The sequence below is a fragment of the Tyto alba genome, unplaced genomic scaffold (assembly GCF_018691265.1).
Source record: "Tyto alba isolate M040663 unplaced genomic scaffold, T.alba_DEE_v4.0 Super-Scaffold_41, whole genome shotgun sequence".
NCBI lineage: Eukaryota > Metazoa > Chordata > Aves > Strigiformes > Tytonidae > Tyto > Tyto alba.
Window position 1 is genome coordinate 8649675 of NW_024881317.1, and position 20522 is coordinate 8670196.

Consider the following 20522-nt stretch of genomic DNA (forward strand, 5'->3'; position numbering starts at 1 on the left):
CATATAGAGTTTGCTCTCCTCATTGCATCACGGCAATGGGTATTGGCATGTCCTCAACCCAGGCAATATCCAAGAACACAGGGATGCTTGCAGGAGGAAGGAAGGAGGAAAGCTTCATGATGAAGAGGGAAACTGCTTGGTGAAGGTGTTGCTCCAGCAAAACCTCAGTGCAAAGGAGAGATGCTGGGTGCCATGGAGCACCTTTGCTCACAGCTGGACAGCAGCTCTGTGGGAGGTGGGTGGCAGGAGAGAGATGACAGCTTGCATCAGTACAAGCTCAGCTGGGCATTGAGGCACTCCCAGCCCAGAGGAGTTCTCCTCTCTACAAGTGACAGCAAATGAAAAACTCTTTGTGTCCAAGCTCTGCACAGGGGGAAAGAAAAACCCTCTGGCGTGAAAACCACAGGGAGAACAGGAGCAACAAATATTCTCCAGCTCAGGTTTTAAGTTGAGCAGAGCACATCAGATCAAACAAACTCCTTACAGTGAAAGTTCCCCAAAGCATGGTTAATTTAAAAGGTGAATTATGAAACTTTCCAGCCTCAAGCAAAGCCACCAGTGAAGTCAGAAGTTTCGTCCAAGTGAAGTCTTGGGGACTAAAATACAGAACAGTCACAAAATTCAACCCTGCCTGAGGTCTCAAAGCCTGTTTTGCCCCATGAATGGCAAACAAATCTAAAAAAAAAAAAAAATATAAGAGCTTTCAGCCTGCCAGCATCTAGCTGTAGCTTGCCTCTTGTTAGCACCCAAAGAGGGTACCTGGTTTCAGCCCCACTGCCTCACAGCCCAGCCCTGGGAGACCTGGATCTCAAAGGTAGCAATTTGATGTGGATTTCCAAGTATGCACAGTTGTCATTAGTGCTGTATTTCACCCCTATGGCACCATCCACAGGAGAAGCAGCTCCAGATGCCACCCCCAAGCATCCCTGTGAACTCTTCAGATCCTAATCAAATAGCCCCGTGAAACTCTGAGGCCAAACCCTGCCGCAAGCAGCTTCCCCTGCAACCCGCCCAGCTCTGACAAAGCCACACGGGGCAAACGCTCAGAGCACAACTTAATCCTTTGAGCTCTGCGACTGCACAGCTGCAGCGGCACCCACGTCTTGCAGTGGTCGGCGCACAGATTAAAGAGATTCAAGAGAGCACAAGAGGGGAAGGTAAAAATAAAGCGGGGGAGCCCCACCTCACAAACCAACAGAGTTTGTAAATCATTTTGAGATGAGGTGCTATAAGAAATGTAAAATATATAATTAACGGCACAGAAGAAACACGCTACATTCAGCTTCTCCGTTCCTGCCTAATCACCACCCTCCTCCTCCCCTCTCTACAAACAGACCAAATTTAGTACATTAAGATGAAAATCAAAGGGTATGCCGTGCGCATTCATTGGGTACACCCCATCGCTCTGGCAAGCAAAGCACAGTGATAACAGCTTGGGCAGTGGCTCACAGCACCCGGGAGGGGCTGCCCCAGGGACACCTCCACAGGAGCAGCAGCTGCAGCTCCCCATCCTCTGACAGGAGGAGTGGTGGCCAGAGAGCTGTGCACTCCTGCCAAGTGCTTAATGCTGAATGAGTTTCCGCAGGTTGGGAGATCGGCCTCCTCCCTGTTTCCAGGGGCTGAGTTATGCCTCCTGCTCTGATGAGTCAGCAGCAGCCAAGGGGAAAGCAGAGGTGACTTCAATGCAACACTCCCTGCTTCTGGCTGGGCCACAGAGATAGCACAAGTTGGGGCGTTTTTCCCCTTTATTTTTTTCAAGCTTTTTATTTTTCCAGTTCTACCTGGAACAAAGACACACCAAAAGGATGAGCAATAACAGGAGAGGAACATTATCCGAACCTCCTGCATTGCTTGGCTTGCATCTCAGAGCTGGTAAGAGGCCTGGGAGAACTCAACTACCATCTCCAAGCTGCGTGCCAGGGAGGCTGCATCTCGCCGCTCGCGTGGGAAGCTCTGTGCGACTCCCAGAAAAGCATCCTTTTACCCAGAGCTTTTCTTTTATGCTCAGAATCTAGGAACACGAAATGGAGAGTACCACTTGATCACCACCTGCTAGTCTAACGAGCTCAGTTCACAACCCAGATTTATACAGGGAAGATGCAAAAGCTTTACAGAAGCCCATGAAAACAAGACATCCACCATCAAAGCCTCCTGCTCCTTATCTCCATGCATCTGCCCCATCTATAGCCACGTGTCCTGAGTTCCTCCCTGGCCCAGTGGGGAGCCAAAGGGGAAGCCCCATGACTGGGAAACTGCTGGAGGAAGGGGAAGCAGGTCCTTTCCCTGGCCAGGCAGGGGTCACGTACATCCCCGTGCTCCCACATGGCTCTTGCTCACACCTGGGACCTCACACTCAGAGCCAACGAGGCAGACCCCAGCTTCAAATGGCACTTTCAAGCAAAGGGGGGAAGGTGACTGGTGGGTGGCGGAGGGAGGGTGAAAGGAGGTGAAGGTGAGGGTGGAAAGTCTTCTCTGGAAGCACCTACATGTATGTTGTGAATTCTGAAACCTGAGATTCACTTTGGTTTCTGGACCATACCAAGACCCACTCTCCTCAAAAACCTCCTTCTCTTCTTCCTCATCCTCTTAACGTCTTCCTCCTCGCCCCTCCTTTCCCCATCCCCCCAACCCATCCCCTGGTCCTTGCAGGGGGCTCCGGCCGGATCGGGCACTCACACGTGTCTGGCTTGTGACAGTTGTGTCCTTGTCGGAAGTACTGGGGGTTCTCGATGACAGGAATGCGGGTCATGCCAATCACCACTGTGTCCGGGCCAGCATCGAGGGATGAGGGCGTCGTGATGCCATGGTTGATGTGGTGAAGGGGACTGGCTGAATCCTCCTCTCCGCTGATCACTGCCACAGGACCTGAAAACACCACACACATCTGTCAGGCACAACAGGGGAAAGGGGACCCATGAGCCCTGCTGACCTTGCAGGTATGGATCACTGTGGGCCAGCAGTGGATCACCAGCAGCCCCTGGACAGGATGTTTGTCCTAGTACAAGTATCCCAATGCAGTTGGCCCATCCCCACACAGCTCACAGGACAGGAAAGACATCTCAAGTTTTCTTTCCTGGTTTTGAAGTACCAGGCTGACAATCCTGCAGGTGACACTACAGCAGAAGTGAGTGCTGCACAAAGTCCTCTCCCAGGGCTGTCACAAGATAGAACAGTCACTGTGGTGCCTGTATACCCTGTCATCATGAGCTTGGCCAAATACATAGCTGAGCTTAGACTGGAGAAACATCACCCCCTAAGAAGATCTATTTCACCACAAGCCCATATTCACTCCATGACTCTTGCCCAATTTGTCACCCATTGTGTGTCCCCTCCTCCAGTTTCACTCAGGCACACACATGGAGACCTTCAGTGAGGCTGATACCTGCAGGGACCCATGATGTACTGGAGCAGATCCTGCTTAGCTCATGCTGTGTACCACCATGACCACAAATGACATGTCCCCCTTATCCTCCTGACCCTGAAAAGCTCACAACACCATCAGACAGGCAAGGAAATTAGACAAAGTAATCAACCCCACAAAATGAAAGTAGTGGGAGTCTTCATGGCTTTTCTAGTGTTCATTGCTCTCACTGGAGCAAGGATACAGAGGGAGTTTCCCATGAGAGGAGTGCTGTTCCACGCTGGCACCTCTTGGAGGCCACAGACACCCAAAGATGGTAGAGAGCAGAGGCCCCAGTAAAATATGGAGAAGTCAACACCACGAATTTTAGAGTGAGCCGCAGCAAATCCAGAAGACTCTCTCCTCCTTGTCTCCTCTAATTCATCTGCCACCATCTCAAATTCTTTTTAACTCCCAATTCCCCATTTGCAGCTTGCTCACAGGACCTGTTATCGATCCCTGCCAGGCTGAGGGGGAGCTGATAGACAGTTCATGGTGGTCCCTCTGCATTGACCTGCAAGCTGCTGCTCCATGAGCAGGGAGTCCTCAGCACCCAACACCTTGGTCAATACACACAAGAGACCTTCCTACTCCCCAAGTGTCTCAGCACCCACCAGCACCGCAGCCAAACGCTGCCCTTCTGGCTGGTCCACATGCCTCCCCCAACTCCCATGACACTCGTGCATCCTTGTCTACCTCTATGGAGCAGGTCCCCAAAATACCAGCATGCCCCAATGCACCCACATTGATCTCTCTCCTACAGAAGACCAGTCAGCAATTGTGCTCCAGCTCCTTCAGCCTCCTGCCCCATCCATGACTCCTTACACCCAAATGCCTACACCCAAGAGCATCACTGCTCTAATCTTGCCCTAATCAACGGCCGTGCTTCTTCCTATAGGTAAAATAAACTGATGAAGTAAAGAACATCCATACTTGAGCGCAAAGACCTGCTTCCCAAATAGAGCTATTTCACAATATTCAGCGGTACCCCAATTTTTGGCTTACGCTTTATTTTCTTTTTAGACCTCCTAACTTCAGCCTTTGCTATCAGCTGTCAAGGCTGGAAACCTTAGGGGACATCAGGCCTTAATACATCATCCCCATCTCCATCTATTCTCACCCATCCTGGGGCCCAACCTGCCAGACAACTTCACAAACACCTCCAACACAAGGTGAAACACTTTAATCCATGCTGCAGCCATTCATGCTGTATAAACACAGGATGCTGAGGACTTGGGTAATTTGGGGACCACATTGCAACCTTCCATGAGGACTGCCCTTATCTACTTACATGGGGGAAAAAAAAAAAAAGCACACTTAACTACAGATGCTCCTTTTCTTCTGTCTAGATGCTACCAGGGGCTACCAGAAGCTCAAGCAAAAACAGAGAAGCTGCATTGAGGCTACAAACCTATTCAGAGAAGCCTGTATTTTACCTACATTGAGTAGAAAATGCCTCTCTCTCCCATCAGTAATCTGCTTCTAATTGCATAATTACTTTATTATGTAGCACTACCAACAAAGAGGGGAGTCTTCAAGCCATTTTACTTTCGGAAGCTTCTGGGAAGACAGAGCAAACACAGGCTCCATGCAGTCATTCTGCCTGCATTTATCTAGTCTAAAGGCTGCTCATTTTTAGAGCTTGAAGTATTGTTTGTTCTTCCAAGTGGGATATAATAAAGTTATTGTGTAATTAGTAGAGTCCTGGCAGCCGTGACAGGTGTTTTAGTCACAAGGCAAAAAAGTCTCTGCCTTTATTGTGAATTCCTTCTGGCAGGTTCTGGCTTTTTTTTTACGTTACTCCCTGGGCCCGCATGACTTCCAGCTTTTGAGACACAAAGGCAAAATTCAGCTCTTGCTGCAAGATGCCTCTGTTGGGACTACACACACTGTATTTCTCCAAATACAAAAAGCAAACAGGCAATTTCAATTTGAATTACTTTTGTTCTTTCACAACGTCAATTCTTTGCATGCAAACCAGGAGAACTGGGGTTTGCATGTTGCGCATGTTTCTTCAGCTGTACCCCGCACTGCTGGTGAGCCCAGCTATGGTGGGGAGACCTCTGCATTTCAAGGTGCTGTTCATAAAACAAGTCATAAAAATATCAGCTGGTATAGACTGGTGTAAATAATTTGAGGACAGACCATAAAGATCTCACTTGAAGCAGAGTGATGGGAGAGGCTATTGAGGGCTTATTGTTTTCCCTAAGCAGCTAAGGTGTTGTTTCAAAGGAAGGTAACTAATCCAGCAGTGGGATGTGAAACACATCTCTAGTGAATGATATGAAGGAAGTATTTGTTGTCCTCTGCTTTCAGAGCAGAAATCACACCTGACACAAGGAGCAAAGAGGATATCTCCTACAGCATTAGTACCAGAGGGATATGGTTGGTTTCATAACCAACCATGGGACACATGCCAGGCTGGCACAGATCCTGCTGGGGACATAGTTTTCAGGGGCTCAGAAAGCCCTGCCAGCACTTAACTCTTGCTGTCTTTGCTTGCACGGGACCTCCTCATTTTTAAGGAACACAGATCATGGCAGTATCTCTCTGTCACAAGCAGGTTAGAAGGTCATGACTACATCTAAAAGAGTAGGGCATGATCAAGGAGGACAGGTACTTGTGAAACTAAGCACAGTCAGCATGTATTAACCAATGTTCTGATGGCAATTTCCTTGCCAATAAACAGATCCTTCTTTAAACTCTGCAGGTTTTTTCTGCAGCTCACTTCCTAGGTCTTTCTACATGTGTTATCCCTAGTCTCATACCCCAAACCTGTCCAAGATCTATGGGATAAGAGGTAACCATGTCTCAGCTGATCCACAGTTGCATTCCCATTCCCCAGCAAACACTGGATCCTGTCAACGGACTCATCCTCTTAGTCATCCAACTCAAGTCAATGCTGTCAAGCTTAGACATCTAAAAGGTTTACAAACCCTCAAAAATCTCAGAGCCAAACTCTAATGCTCCATGACCACCTCAACCCCTTCCCATTTCTGCAGAAGTGGGAAACCCCAAGAACTGCCAAGGCAGTTGTAGTCCTGAGACCACAGGTATAGTACACCACAAAGTATATTCTACCTTTGCAATAATCCCGGGAGTTTACTGCCTCTGACTGTATTACCAGGTCTTGAAAAAAAAAAAAAAAAAAAAAAATCACATTCTTAAGAGTCCTAAGGAACACACCTGGCAGATGCAATGCACTAGATTTCAAGCTTTCAAAAATGTTTCTGATGATAGTAGGCACTGAGCTGGCATGGACATATCATTCAGACGATTCATCCTAATATCCTCCACAGAACGTAATTAGATTAAAGACCTAATTTACAGTTGAGGACTTCTCAAGTTTCTCCTGTTAACTTTTCTTTTTGGAGGGGAGGTGTAGAAATCTGGACAACATTAAGTCCTACAACAGAGTCATGGCTCTTTATCACTTTCATTCTTTCATTCCCACCTCTTCTGGCTGGTCACAGCTGAGATGCAGTTCCCCGTAAGTACATGGCCACTCTGCTGCTCCTCAGACTCAGGCAAGGCTGGAGTCACCACACAAGTGTGAGAAAAACTTTAAAAACATCACTGATATCAAGCAGTCACTGATTACTTTTATAGGTTTGACTAGAGCTCTGACACTCAAAATAGATACTGCCATTAGTAACTCCTGGAAATAAAGCAGCTACCTAGACTTCAACTTTCTTAATCTGTCTTGGCAACAGCATATATTTTTTTGCTGTTAAGTAGGTAAAGAGGTTGAGTTTCTGATGTATAATCTTGATGAATGGCCTTATTTGGAAGAATTCTTACCAGCTTCAACAGTGTATTTTCCAGGTAAGGTTAAAGGAAAAAACGGAGTAAACAGAAAAAGAAACTACAGATTTTAAGATTTAGGTTTACCTTCCACTTGATAGAGAAATGGGCAGAGGGATATAGAAAAGTAGCTAGTTTTGCATTGTAAAATTGCAGAGTAATAGTCAAGGGCAGCCTGGGGTAACCTTTGATATACCATCCTATGATCTTCAAACACAATATAAAGTATTTTGGAGCTCCTCTGAAACTTCAAGTCTAAACAGTGATGCAGTAGCTGTTACTGTGAATAACTCAGCCTGTGTTATGGACAGACATACTGTGGATATTAACTATAATAAGAGTCCATTCATTAATACTTTAAGAAGCCTTTGTACATTCTGAGCATCAAATGTGTCAGGTCTATACTCTGAAAGGCTTTCGATGGCTCTCCTTCCATACAAGAAGGAGTCTCACCAGCCAACAGCACCCACCCTGCCTGCAAGGACAGAGTTTAGCTGTTCTCCATGCTAAGCCTGTGCAGTTTTCCTGCCAGGGAAGCAACGTCAACAGCAGTGATGGAGCCACAGGGCTGCAGGAAAAGGCTGGGGTGATATTAAGGATGCCCCAGGACTACCCCTGGGTGAAGAGGCAGTCAGCCCCTGCACCAGCCCAGCAGTACAGCCACTTCCAACCTGCCCCTTTGCAATGCCAGCAGGAGAGTCAACCATGACAACCAGAAAATTAGGATCAAAATGAATCCGATGTTAACCAAAGAGCAGCAAGGCAGCTTGGAAACGTTGCTTTTGGAAACATCACAAAGAGCTGTGTTGTTCTCCCTTCCCTCCCACATCTCCTCTACAGCCAATTCCACTTTCCCACAAAAGACATCTCATTCAGACATCACCATTCCCAGCCTCATCTCCACCCTCTTTTCTCCCCTCAACCTCCTGGTCAGGCTATGCTCCATTCATCCCAGCAATGTGCCAGCTCTTCTTGCTTTGCATCCATCCTGCTATTATCATCTCTGAAAATACTGAATAAATACTCCTCCAGATTGCCCCAAAATCTCTGCTTTTCAGAAAATCTCCTATTGTTCTCTATTCAGCACTCTTCCCTGTGGCTAAACTGGAGTTTGGCTTGGTGTTTTCCCTCATCTTCTTTATCTGGAAGCTCTACGAAATAGGATATACCTTTTAGTCCATGTCTGTGAATCATCTGGTTCATTCACAGTGTTATATGGACAACTTGTTACTTTAGAAAAATAAAGCAAATAATAATAAATAGCTTAGGGACCCCTTGTTTGCATGATCATATCATAATGTTAAATTATTTATCAAGGCTAAGAGCTATACTTTCTGATAAAACATAGGCTCAGGAATATAGGGTACTTTATAAATAACCACAGATTAGAGAACATAATGGTCACTTCATACACATCCGTAACATAATGAATGCTCCAAGGCAGACAGGTGAAGAAACAACAAAAACTCCAGCTTGCTATCACAGTAACCTCTCCAAAGCAACAAAAATGATTGAAGGCGTAGAAAACACGACCTCCAAGGGAAAACCAAAAGAATTATGCTTTGTGGTGAGAGGAGAAGACTGAAGGGACACGTGGTAACAGCCTTCAAATATGTAAAAGGTTGCAGCAAAGAGAAATATAATAGCTGTTCTCCTTGTCCACTGGGGATAAAACAAGAAATAATAGGTTTAAATTGCACTGAGGGAGATTAGGGTTTGAATGTTTTCCCTAATGCCTAACAGTATGGATGGTTGAGCACTGGAAGAGATAACCCAGGGACGCTGCTGGGGCTCACCCACTGCTGGGCTGGGAAAGGAAAGGTTAAAGAAACTTCTCTCAAGGACTTTTTATCTACAGGGTCTGACACTGCTCAGAGCCCTCCCAGGCTGCAGCACTTTTTACCAGCAACCAAACAGCCCTTAGTAAGGAGTGCTCATCTCCTTTTGGTGCTTCCAAAGAAGCTCCAAGCAAGGACCTTGCTGGTGCTGCAGGCCAGGTTTGGGCAGCATCTGAGGCACCGTGGTTGCAGCACTGGACTGAGATGGGGCCAGGATCTCTCCATGGGGTTTCAGAGAGGACAACTCCATCCACATGCCAGGCCATGTGCTCAGCACAGAAACTGAGTTTGCTGAAGCAGAAAGCGAGCTGGCGAGTGTTCAGAGCTGCAGGGCCATCCCCATCTCATCACCCTTGCCTCCAGGAGCTGTTGCTTAGAACATGTTTTTTTGATCAAAAATGATCACTGCAAAAGCTAATTGTGCCATTCACATCTGCCTGTGTAATATAAAGGAGCCATATAATTAACCTACTTAATTAAGAACTGTATATGACCCATAACTAGAAAAAAAATCGCTCTCCTAGTAAAGTGGGTCACCACACATTGTATAGCAAGCACTGAAGCAGACCTCATTAAACTCCAATATATATTACATATAAAATCCTCTTCTCCTCTGACTTCAAACCTCTGTTGGCACTTCCATATTTCCCTGATCTTAATCTTAAACGCTGTTCTTCAAAAGGCCATATCACTGACTAGCAAGTAGATAATTCCAAGGCAGGATCTCTCAGCCTACCTTTACAACTCTGAGCTATACATATGCACGTACACATTTATTTTTATCACAGATAGAAAACTAACCCCAAACTTCATCTTAGCAGGAAAACAAATTTAAAAAATGTTTAAAAAAATTCCAACCTTTTGCTGAAATCAAACCATCCCCCAGGGCTGATCTCTGCACTAACAAAGAAGGGAACTGAAACTCATAAAACAATAAGCGAAAGCACAACAAATACAATTAAAAATCTAGCCATGCTCAGAGCAAGATTGCATTTACTGTCTCATAAAAAGAGCCTCATCCTGTCAGGCAAACAAAAGAAAATCAATTTCTTAATTTTTATTGGCAGCTGTGGGCATGGGGCCAAGTCAGCACTTGGTGCCTACGCAGGACCTGCTTGGAGCCAGACTGCCATGGGCTCCAGCCCATCCCCTGCGCTCCTGCAATGGGAAGCAGCTGCTTCTCCCCATCCATGGGGTCACCGATCCCAATGACAGGATGGTCCATCATGTGGTGCCTTTTCCCGAGACACATCAGACCCCTCGCTTGTACAAAACACTGGACTTTAACTGGAGAGGCTCCTAATTCCAGTTCTCTGTGCACTTGCTTTGTCACCTCCACCTCATCCAGGTCTAAGCAGCTTTTCCCATGCCCGTACAGCTCAGTTCTGTCTCCCTGCCCCAGATTCACCTCAGGTTATCCCTGCATGCTTGCACAACCCCTGCGACCTGCCATGGGAGCTGGAGAGCATCGCTGCAGAAGCTGGTCCATGCAGCAGAACTCTTGCTTGAACCACACCGTGGCCAGCTGCAGAGCCTGAAAAAGTGCCAACCCCTACTCTGCCATGGCCCATGGTGCCCAGACTCTCACATCAGCTTTCAGAGGAAACAGCATATCTAAGGAGTCTTATCCTTGAGCTTTGCAGGCAGATGAAGACTCTGGGAACATAAATTTGAGCTCTCAAAGGGGTCTACGCCAAATCCTCGGCTTCCAGCTCCTCTGGCAGTAAAGGCAGGAGAAAATAGCCAAGCAGCAATCCATTTTCCCCTCTTCTAAATGAGGTGATGGTTTCAAGGCCCTGACCATCTCGGGGAGGTGAAGATCCCACTGAACTTCAGGGTGAAAGGGAGTGAGGGACAGGTCCAGGGGCCCTGCACCCACCACCACTCGGGTTGGACACATGGCTCTTTCCCCACCCTACTGCCACCTTCCGCCCTCTTCTAAATTGCAGATGCATTATCATATAAAAAGGGGCTGTCAGATCTGTTGTCAGTGGGTAATCCCTACATAGGCAATCCTCAAAGCACTTTCTTTCCTGATGAAGCAGTCTGTCAAAGTACTGCTGTTCACAGAAACCCCTTTCCTTCTTTACATATTGACGTTTCCTTCTTACTGTGATTTTTCCAGGTGTTTGAAGGAGGAGTTGATGGCTCTCACTACAAAAGGGGGTGCATCAGGGTAGAGATGCCACGGCAGACCTGTGCATCCTCCCTTTGCCCATTCCAGCTCCAGCCACCCAGGCAGTGCCGGTATGGAGCATCACCCCAACCCCATCGAGGGTAGAGAATCCCCAAACTTCTCCCACTCCTCCCATGTCCTTTTCTTCCCCACCTTTCTCAACTTTATTTATTGAGCTTAGACATGAATCCTATAAGTACTCACACTCAAGAATGGTGACATTAACATCAAATTGTATAAAATATAAAGTCAATGCATATGATGGCACAAATGCATAAATCCAGCAGAACAAGCAACAGAAAATGCTTACAGTTAAAACGACGAGACAATCTGATAATTAAAAAGGGAGGGATCTGACAAGCCAGGGCCATGCGTGACAGCAAAGCCAGCCAGCACCCGCAGGAAAGCAAAGCAGGAATTTTTACATCTAGTCTTAAAGCTCCGAGCTCAGTAGCACCAAACCTCTTCAACTCAGAAAGTGTATAACCAGGAAGGGGACTGAAAACAGGGAATGGGGATAACCAGGAGAGTATTTTAGATCATACAACAGAAGTATCTGATGACTCTAAGTATCAAAAAGCCAACACCTTCTCCCATGTAATAGGGAATGGATACTGGGAAGCCGCTTCGTTTGCCAACAGGAAAAACTTTTCCCTGTTGATGTCAGATGAAACAACTAGCTAATAGTGCAGACAACAGGAGAGGAAGAAAAGTTTGTTTTATTTGACTGTCGCTGTAGGGAGAAAGATGGTATTTGGTCTGTGATGCCAGTGCTGGCATTCAGACTGTCCCCAGTTACCTTTCACCATTTCCCCCATCTGACTTTCCCCATTTGCTGGTCATATGCCAATTTTTCCCATTACTGGGTGTGCATGCTCCCCATGGGATGTAAGGAGTCAGCCAGGGTCCAACACATCCACCCTTGCAGAGAAACTTTCTGAGCTGGCATCTTGGCATGGCAGAGACAGCACCAATAGCTCCCAGGGCAGAGAATGACACACCTGGATGTGGCATTGCAGTGAACAGGAGCACTCACAGATACAGCATCTATGTGCAACTTAACTCCCTGCCTGGTTCTGCTGCATCCCTCCTGCCCCAGCCCCAAGGTCAAGGCTCAGAGAGGGCTGGTGGGGCAGAAGGAGTGGCCGTTGGGCACTGGATGTACAATGAGACAACAAAACGAGGCCCCTGTTGCCTTATCTCCCATGTACAAGACCATCATTTCCATCCCTCTTTATGGGATCATTTCCATTTGAAGCCAAAATATCATTTTCTTCCCCCAGGTCTCCATCATCCCACTGCACCCAGATCTCAGCTCCAGAGCTGAGCACCATCCTGTCTGCTCCAAATCCTCCGCTTATTTCCATTTACTTTTTTTCCCCCATGTTCTTCCTCTTGACTAAAGGTTTGCCTCTTGTTTTTTTCCAGTCACCAAGCTGTCACCTCAGGGCACCTTGAACTTCAGAGCAGCACAGACTTTATGAGGCGAGAGCCGGGCAGTGGCCAGGTAGAGGCCTCAGCAGCGCCTATTAATCTCTTAGCTCACTCATCCCTATCACAGACACACCGTAAAAATGATATAAGCGTTTCATTCAAACGGCACTGCAGTGGGAGTGGGGAAGAGCACGGGGCCGATTGATTTCCAGTATGTCTGCTCTTTACCTCCAGGTATAAATACAACAGCAAAATCAATCGGAATAACATCATATCAGCTTTCTAATCTCTTCTGTTTGCAAGACGTGCTTTATATACTGCGGTGCTTCCTACAGCTTGTCTACAGGATGGCCCTGCACCTCTGCACCCCCGTAACCTGCCCTTGCGCAGCTGATTCCTCACTTTCAGCCCCTCCGGTGAAAAACTTCAAGATCTGCAGATCCAAACTACAGCTCTTCCCCTGCTCCGTGCGGGAGATGCCGAGAGGTTTCCCAAAGCAACGCACCTCATCTGCATAAAAGCAGCACTAACACACGCTTGCTGAGACCTGGATCACGTTAGCACTTATTAAAAGGAGACGCTCGCCCACTCGCACCCTTTCCCAAGTGGATGGTGGCTTGCTCAGAGTTGATGGGCACCCAGGTGTGCTCAGATCTGCTGCCAAGCACACCGAGTGGGACAGCCCCACCAACACAGGGACACAGGCAAGGCAGCAGTAGCATCAGCTTTCCCCACACCCTCAGGACCCCATGGCTGTATTCATCCACGGGCTCACATGTGGACCTGATGACATTTTCCATCCTCTTGAGCATCCAGCACCCAGAGGCCAAGCGACCCCACAAAAAGACCCAAGTCTGGAGCAGGCTTGCCTGCACAGCACTGAGCAGACACATTTCCTTTCTGCATTTCCCATTTATCATCAGTCCAAGGCTTTTATCATCTCTCCTGCCCCCCCCAGCCACTGTAGAGTGAAACTGTGACAAAGTGATAAACATTCTCCCCGAGCCCTTCCTCAGGTGAGCATGTAAATGCAGTGTGAGGCTGGGGAAAGGCCTGCGTGGCGAGGCATCAACGGGCCATCTTCTGCAAATTCCAGTTCAGCACTGAGGCGATGGTCTCCCCCACCTCAAACCAGACCTTGCCTGAACAGCTACAAGATGGAGAGGAGAGCAGAAGTGGTTTAAGCTACACCTCAGTCTTTATCCTGCAAATCAGCCAGCAAAGAACATGCACGTGGTGTGCATCAGGGCTGCAGCAACTGCATCACCTTCAACACTGTGGCCAGATTTGGGTGAAAGAATTGGGACATGGCCTCTAACCTGCTCAGCACGGAGCTCCCTTAGCACTAGCAGGCCACCAGTCGTGTCTCAGTGATGTCTCCACCAGCAGCACATCCAGCCCATGGCTGGATCACTGACCTGAGCCAAGAGCAAAGTGCTTCAGGAACCTATATCTGTGCCAGGAAATACTTAAAACAGGGAGGACCACTGAAGGTCTTAGAAGCAAAAGCTGGGACCGCTACTGCCCTCCCACCTCAGGTTTTGCTGAGGGCAAGTGTTGAGCATGTTTCTCATTAGCTCCTTGCCTGAGTCCACAAGCTGCCTCCACCCCTCTTCCACCACTCCCCTTCCCATGCCTTGGCCACTGCAAGATCAGTCTTGGGTCATCTTGATCTACTTGGAAAGCTTAGCCACCATTAAAGAAAACCACTTGTCCTCTGGCTCCAATCTCTTACTGAAATTAGTGCCAATGGAAATGTCACTATCAATTTCATAATGTTATTGGATAGATGTAAAACCGGGCCAAGTCCCATATTCCTGATGGGCCATCAAAGGGGTGGGGATTATGGGTAAGGAGACAGGCAGCCCTAGCAGGAAAGGCAAAGGCTCCAGATCAATTAGCCTGACGAGGCTATCTTCCAGCCACATCACTTCACGCTGACACCAGCGCCTTCTCCCCAGAGCCCAGCTGCCCCTGTGCTGTGAAAGTTTATTTTCTCCAGCAGTAATCGGAGCCCTTGGAGCCTGGGGAGCTGTGCGTCCCCTCTCCAAATATCCAATTTATGAGACTCCCAAGACACCGAGGGATTTTGCTGTCATTACAGGACATTAATTTTCAGGCCTCCTTATTTTGGCTTAATATTCTGTCAAGATAAAAAATCACACGCTAAAAAAAATAAATAAATGCCCCACTCTGCATTGCTCAGAGGTTTCAAATGGAAGGAGTGCTCAAAATGTAAAGTACTTGGCACAACACATGGTTTGTCTTTGCACTGTGTTTTTCTTCTTGGTTTTCTTTCAAGATCCTGCTTGGACCATGAAATTAAACTGGTCAGTACCACCATCTGGTTCTCGTGCAGTAATTAATAGTGCTTGTAATTTTTCAAACAAAAAGTTTTCAGTTGTTGCTTTTTTGGTCAACCTTTGACCTTTTAATTTTTAAATAGAATTTTTATAAAAACATCAAGAAGTCACTGAGGCTGCACATATCAGTGGACTGGGTCCACTTCCAGCAGACACCCTGCATGCCCAGTCCTTTCCAGCAAGCAAGTGACTGTATTTGCTCAGGGTGTGAATTTGTAGACCCAAACTTAAATTCAGACCCAGGATGTTTACATTCAACCCAAAAGATGAATCCTTATATGGTCAAAAAATAATAAAAAAATCCTTGCAACCATAGTTTGGTTTTGTTCATGCATGAGGGCAATGAAAATTTAAAACTTCTTCTTCTCAGAAAGTCAATTCATTTTTTTATTTTTTTATTTTTTTTTCCCTCCACAGCCCTCCTTGAGATGATCTCTGGCAGTGATACCAGTCTCAGATTTATTTTATCCCAAGATAAATAGTGTGTTGCTTACAGAATCAAAACGTATTTAACTTGTATAATGGTTTAAATCTTGAATCTGCTCCCACAATATTATGAGACTTTTCCGGAATATGAAGTCAATGTCAGAAATGCCCACAAACAAACAAACAAATAAATCCTTTTTCCTTCATGCTGAGCAATTGGGAGAGGAAGCGAGGCTGGGGTCTGGGCAGCCCTGGTGCTCCCCAGCCCATGATGCTCACATCAATAACAACACGAGGTGTTGAGCTTTGCTACAAGTCCTGGGGTCAACATTTGGTAAAGTGAAAATCACTTAAAGAAATGAGGTTTTGTGGGTTCTCAAGAAACCTTTGTAGACTTACAGGGTAGGGTGGAAGCCCTTGACATTCTCCAGGCAGAACTGATTTGAAAGGGACCGATGGTTTTTGGCTTGACTAATACCAACTGCAGCATCAGTACTCTAGTGTTTTCCAGGATGTCATGCCTTACTCCAAATTTTATAGTCTTTGGTCATAAAGGTGATGGTTTTGTTTATAAGTCACAGAAGTGACCCCTAGAGAAAGGCTCCAAAATTACAGCTTTCTGGGAGCTGATAGCTAATTTGCAAAGAGTATTGCTGGTTTGGGGTTTCCACCTGCCTTGCTGGGACCCTCATCTACTTTGAGAGGGGTCCTGTGAACAGGGAAACAAAACAATCAGGGGATAAAAGGTTGGGAGATGCAGAGGGGGACAGAAAACAACTCCTCACCTGGAGAACTTACTGCATTGCTTATCCACAAGTCCTAACAACCCCTTTAATAAATTAGAGAGCTATTCGTTGAAATGGCTTCCTCTGTCCTCTCGCTGCCAGTTAATCTGTAATTCAGATAGATCAGTCAAAAGGCAAGAGTCCAGCATATAAAGTGATTAATTCCTCCAAGGCCTAGGGAAATTTCCCTTTCTAAACAGTGTAGCAGGCTCCCCTCCTTACCAGCAAGCTACAGGCATGGACTTGGCTCCCATCAGAGGTCAGCAAGGAATTCCATTTGCATTTCAATAGAGGCACTAGCAAATGCATCGCCTGTCACTGTGTCGCTGGGTTGGCAGTCACAGGGTGGGGGCTCTGCCATAGCCCTTGCAAGGAGCTTGCCTCACAGCTCCCAACACCTTCCCTCTCTGAAAGTCCTCCAGTGCCCAGCTAGAAATGCCCGGCCTCTTGCCACCCTGTGGGCCTGACACCAACACTTTTCAAGACAAGAGTTTTTATGCACCAAAATTGTAAATCATCAATTAAAGCAAGCAAGCTGGTCTGTAGAAATGCAGCGTCTACTGATACCAGTTAAGAAAAAATCAGATGGTGCCCAAAACAAGTGTGGATGTTGGGACAGAGCACATCTCATCTGCCAATTTCCTCTCAGTTCCTGACATTGTAGAAGACAAACTGGGATGCTGGGCTCTGACTGGAAGACACCAGTGAAGCAGAGCAGTTTCAGAAAAGAAATGAAGGGTAGGAGTTAACCAGATGGACATGCTGCAGCAGGTGGTTGGGGAATGGGGGACAAGTCATACAAGGTGCCATGTGAGACGAGAGATACCTGAACATGGTGCCAGCCCAGGAGGCAGCAGAATCAAAACAAACAACTTCCCATAGCCAGGAGAGAGATATGAAGGAGAAAAACCTACTAAAATGAACTCTTGGAAGGATGCAAGAGATTGGGCTTCGCAAGAGTCACCCTGGGCATGGTTGGCATGAGCAATGGCTTGACAACGTTAAGGGACATTAAGACAGGATTTTCAGACTCTCTTTTGATTCTGATAGTTCTTGCAACCTCAGTTGCCAGCTTTTAAATTATGAGAGTGTAAGAAACATTCACCATCCAAATCCCTGTCTCTACACATATTCTACATCCTACCAAGCCACTTCATCAACATCCTGAAAGCAGGTGGGAGGGAAGCTGCCTTGCATTAGCCTGCAAGCCACGCCGGCAGAGAAAGATGGGGTGTTCGTCATTTATCTCAGTGACTAAACGCTGCCTCCCTGCTCCACACCCCATGTCCCTAAAACACATCCCTTACTTGACAGCTTTGTAGCTTACAAGAGACTTGACAACACAGCCATGCTGGGAAGCCAGACCTGAAGACATGTAGAGGTCAAGTGACTTCTCCATCTGCACCATTCAGGGAGCAGGAAGGAATGAGTGCAATAAACAGCACCCTCACCCACAGTATGGTGATGAGGAGAACAAAAAAAAAAAAAAAAAATGTGGAGCTTGCACAAGGCTGCTGGCTTTCTAGCTGGGAGTAGCATGTGCCTGCTGAGGATCAGGCCAAGTGTCCCTTGCACCAAATCCACTTCAGGCTGCCAGAGCATGTTGCAGCAGACCCTACCAAACTCCCTCCCAAATTCACCTCCCTGGAGGCACCCACTGGGCTGGCAACACCCTACGGACTACAGCTCGAGTGTGCAGGCAGCACAAGCACACAACAACAAAGCAGCAGGAGGCAGGAAGAGCTGAAGAGCTGCGGTGGTGGAGACACCTGGACCACAACCAAGCCCCTTTCTAGAAGCAGCTATCAAGTCTCTGCAGAAGTAGTGGAATGGAGCCACTTTTCATCCTACCTCTCAAGGAAATCATCACTGCTGTTACTCAGACACAATTATGTCTTCAGAGTCTTTTAACTGCAGCTCTTAAGGGCTGAGTGGGTTGATAGAAATCTATTCAAAGGGCTGACATTGCTTGGATGGGTAGGGACACTGCCACTGAGTCAGTGGCTGGGGAAGGATCAGAAAATGAGACTGGTGATGGGGGAAGTCCTAGACAACATCAAGGCAGTATCTCCTGGGGGACCCGCCTCTACTCCTTTGACAGTATACCACAAAGGCCAGGCCAATTTCTCATCTTACTCTTCTAGAACTTCCTTTTAAAGAAAAACAAAATAATAATATATGGGGGCTGCCTGCTTTCTTTTGGTTTTGCACTCCCCCTCTAGAGGGGACCACCACTCAGAGATGGATGGCTGCACGTGCATGTGAGCCACAGCAGGGCAACGCAGAGCAACATAAGGCTGTCTCGTCTCCAACACCCCCACTCTCCAGGTAGCCCTAAGCAATGCCAGGATCCGAGGACTGGGCCAATGAGAGCACAGGAACACGGCTTGGCCATCAGCCTCTCCAACACCTTGCCAAATCCATGTCCAGAGCAGAGAGATGCAGGAAGCTCTTACTGTGGGACCCTTGAACTGCATTGCAGAGACCTCTCTGAGCTTGGCAGAGCCAGCCGGGGGCTGCTTTGTCATATCTGCCATCTGCTTGTTTGCTTTGCCATCCTCTGCTCCTCCTGGATATGCTCAAAGACTCCTACCTGCTCTCTGAAAGCTTTGCTGGGTCTCAGTAAACAAACCACAGGCACGGATGAGAATGGGGAGGGGAAAGGGAGGAGAGGGAGGAAGATGGGAGAGAATCAAAATTTAATTAAAGACACTTTTGCTCCAGGGCCTCTGAAAATTACAAATTCATAAATCTCTTAGTAAATGCCCTGAGTAGTTGCTATCCAGGCTGCCTACCAGTCCCACCAGGAGGGCCATAAAGCACAAGCACACAGCTCGCTGGCTCCCTCCGTCCCTCCACCTTCACCCTGGAACATCAGGCAACCTTGAGCAGCCTGTCAAGCCCCTGACAAGTGTTTCTGCAATGAGGAACTATCAATCTGCAGCCCCATTAGTGGTGCAGTGCAGGGAGCTACTCATTTAGTTTGCAGCCGTGGCACAACGAGAGGTGGGAGAAAGGAGGAGTGCAGGGAGAGAAAAAGTCATGGCAAGATGGGACCAGAAGACCCCCAGGACTTTTTGCTGGAAGCACCAAGTTCTTCAAAAGCATATTTTCTGATGAGAATGGCCAAAGAACTGGTATGTACCAAGAGGTGGATCCAGAGGGACTTCTGCTGGCCAGTGCCCATCTGAGGGCACTATAGAGAAGACCCATCTTCTGATAACTCCCCATTGAATCAGTCCAGTATTTTCTTCCATGGCTGAGATGAGTCTTCACCAGGGGATGCATGAGCGCTGTCCAGCCCAAATGTATTTCTCACAAGTGCGACACAAAGATAGCGAGCATCTTCCACCTAACAGCAGCAATAACAAGCTGTTTCACCATGTTTGCCATTCAGCACGCAGTGAGGAACAGACTGAACGTCCAGCACACGGGGGTGTTGCACAGCTCTGCTATATTTAACAGAGTTTTCAGTACAGTCTCTGGTAGTGCTACAAAGCAACACATCTTTGCCAGTAGCCTGTCATAGGAAGGTTTGGTGAGGGGGAGCCTGGGGTATTTTTCACCCCTTGCTCACAACCAGTCACAACTTTGAAGGTGGGAGTAGAGTCTGTTCATGGTAGCATGGTCAAGTCTTGGACCTTCTCTGCTAACAAGCAGGTGGTTGGTAAAGTGGTAACGAAATCTGGTGTTTCATAACAAAATGCCTTTCCTTTAAAGTGGGCAGAAGGGGGTAAAAATGGAAATTTTCTTGCACAAGAAGAGACTGATACATAATAAAATCACTTGCTGAGTCATATCCTTGACTAAATTGCAACCAGAAAAATAATAAAGATGTAAAGAGAATCTTTCAGAATCACTCAACCCATCATGGGCTACACTTTGAACCATATCAGCTATTGGCCCATCTAGTAACACTTATTTTTCAAGAGACTGAGTCAAGTGGGATAGACCAGTGTCAGTTATACCAGGAAGCCAGGGCAGATAAAGAGTTACCTGACTGAAAGAAAACAACTGCTATGAAGAAGCATCACCCATACCAACTTTTACCATTTCTAGAACCAAGCTGAGTGCTCGAGACTTTCTAGGAAACCACAAAATTCTCACATCCCTCCATTTAAGCAACTACTGCGCTTCTGTTTCAGGTCATGAGTAGAAGCATAAGAGCTGAAAACTGAAACAGGAGTATCTGTAACAGGAAAACTTTGGGAGCCAGCCAGTTCTCCAGACATTCCCAGTCAAATTCTCCAAAGCATGACTTGAAACACCCAGGACAAATATAGACTATTTGAATCA

The 20522-nt window shown here is 47.1% G+C and overlaps 1 protein-coding gene across 4 annotated transcripts in view; it reads right to left on the reverse strand.

The window, feature by feature from the left end:
- The window catches only part of NTRK3 (neurotrophic receptor tyrosine kinase 3), a 230908-nt gene that overhangs the window by 109136 nt on the left and 101250 nt on the right, over positions 1-20522 (reverse strand). For all 4 annotated transcript variants that reach the window (XM_032994218.2, XM_032994217.2, XM_042803989.1 and 1 more), the window contains exon 12: positions 2677-2865. In XM_032994218.2, coding sequence (XP_032850109.2) covers positions 2677-2865 — 189 coding nt within the window. The remainder of the gene's footprint in view (positions 1-2676; positions 2866-20522) is intronic.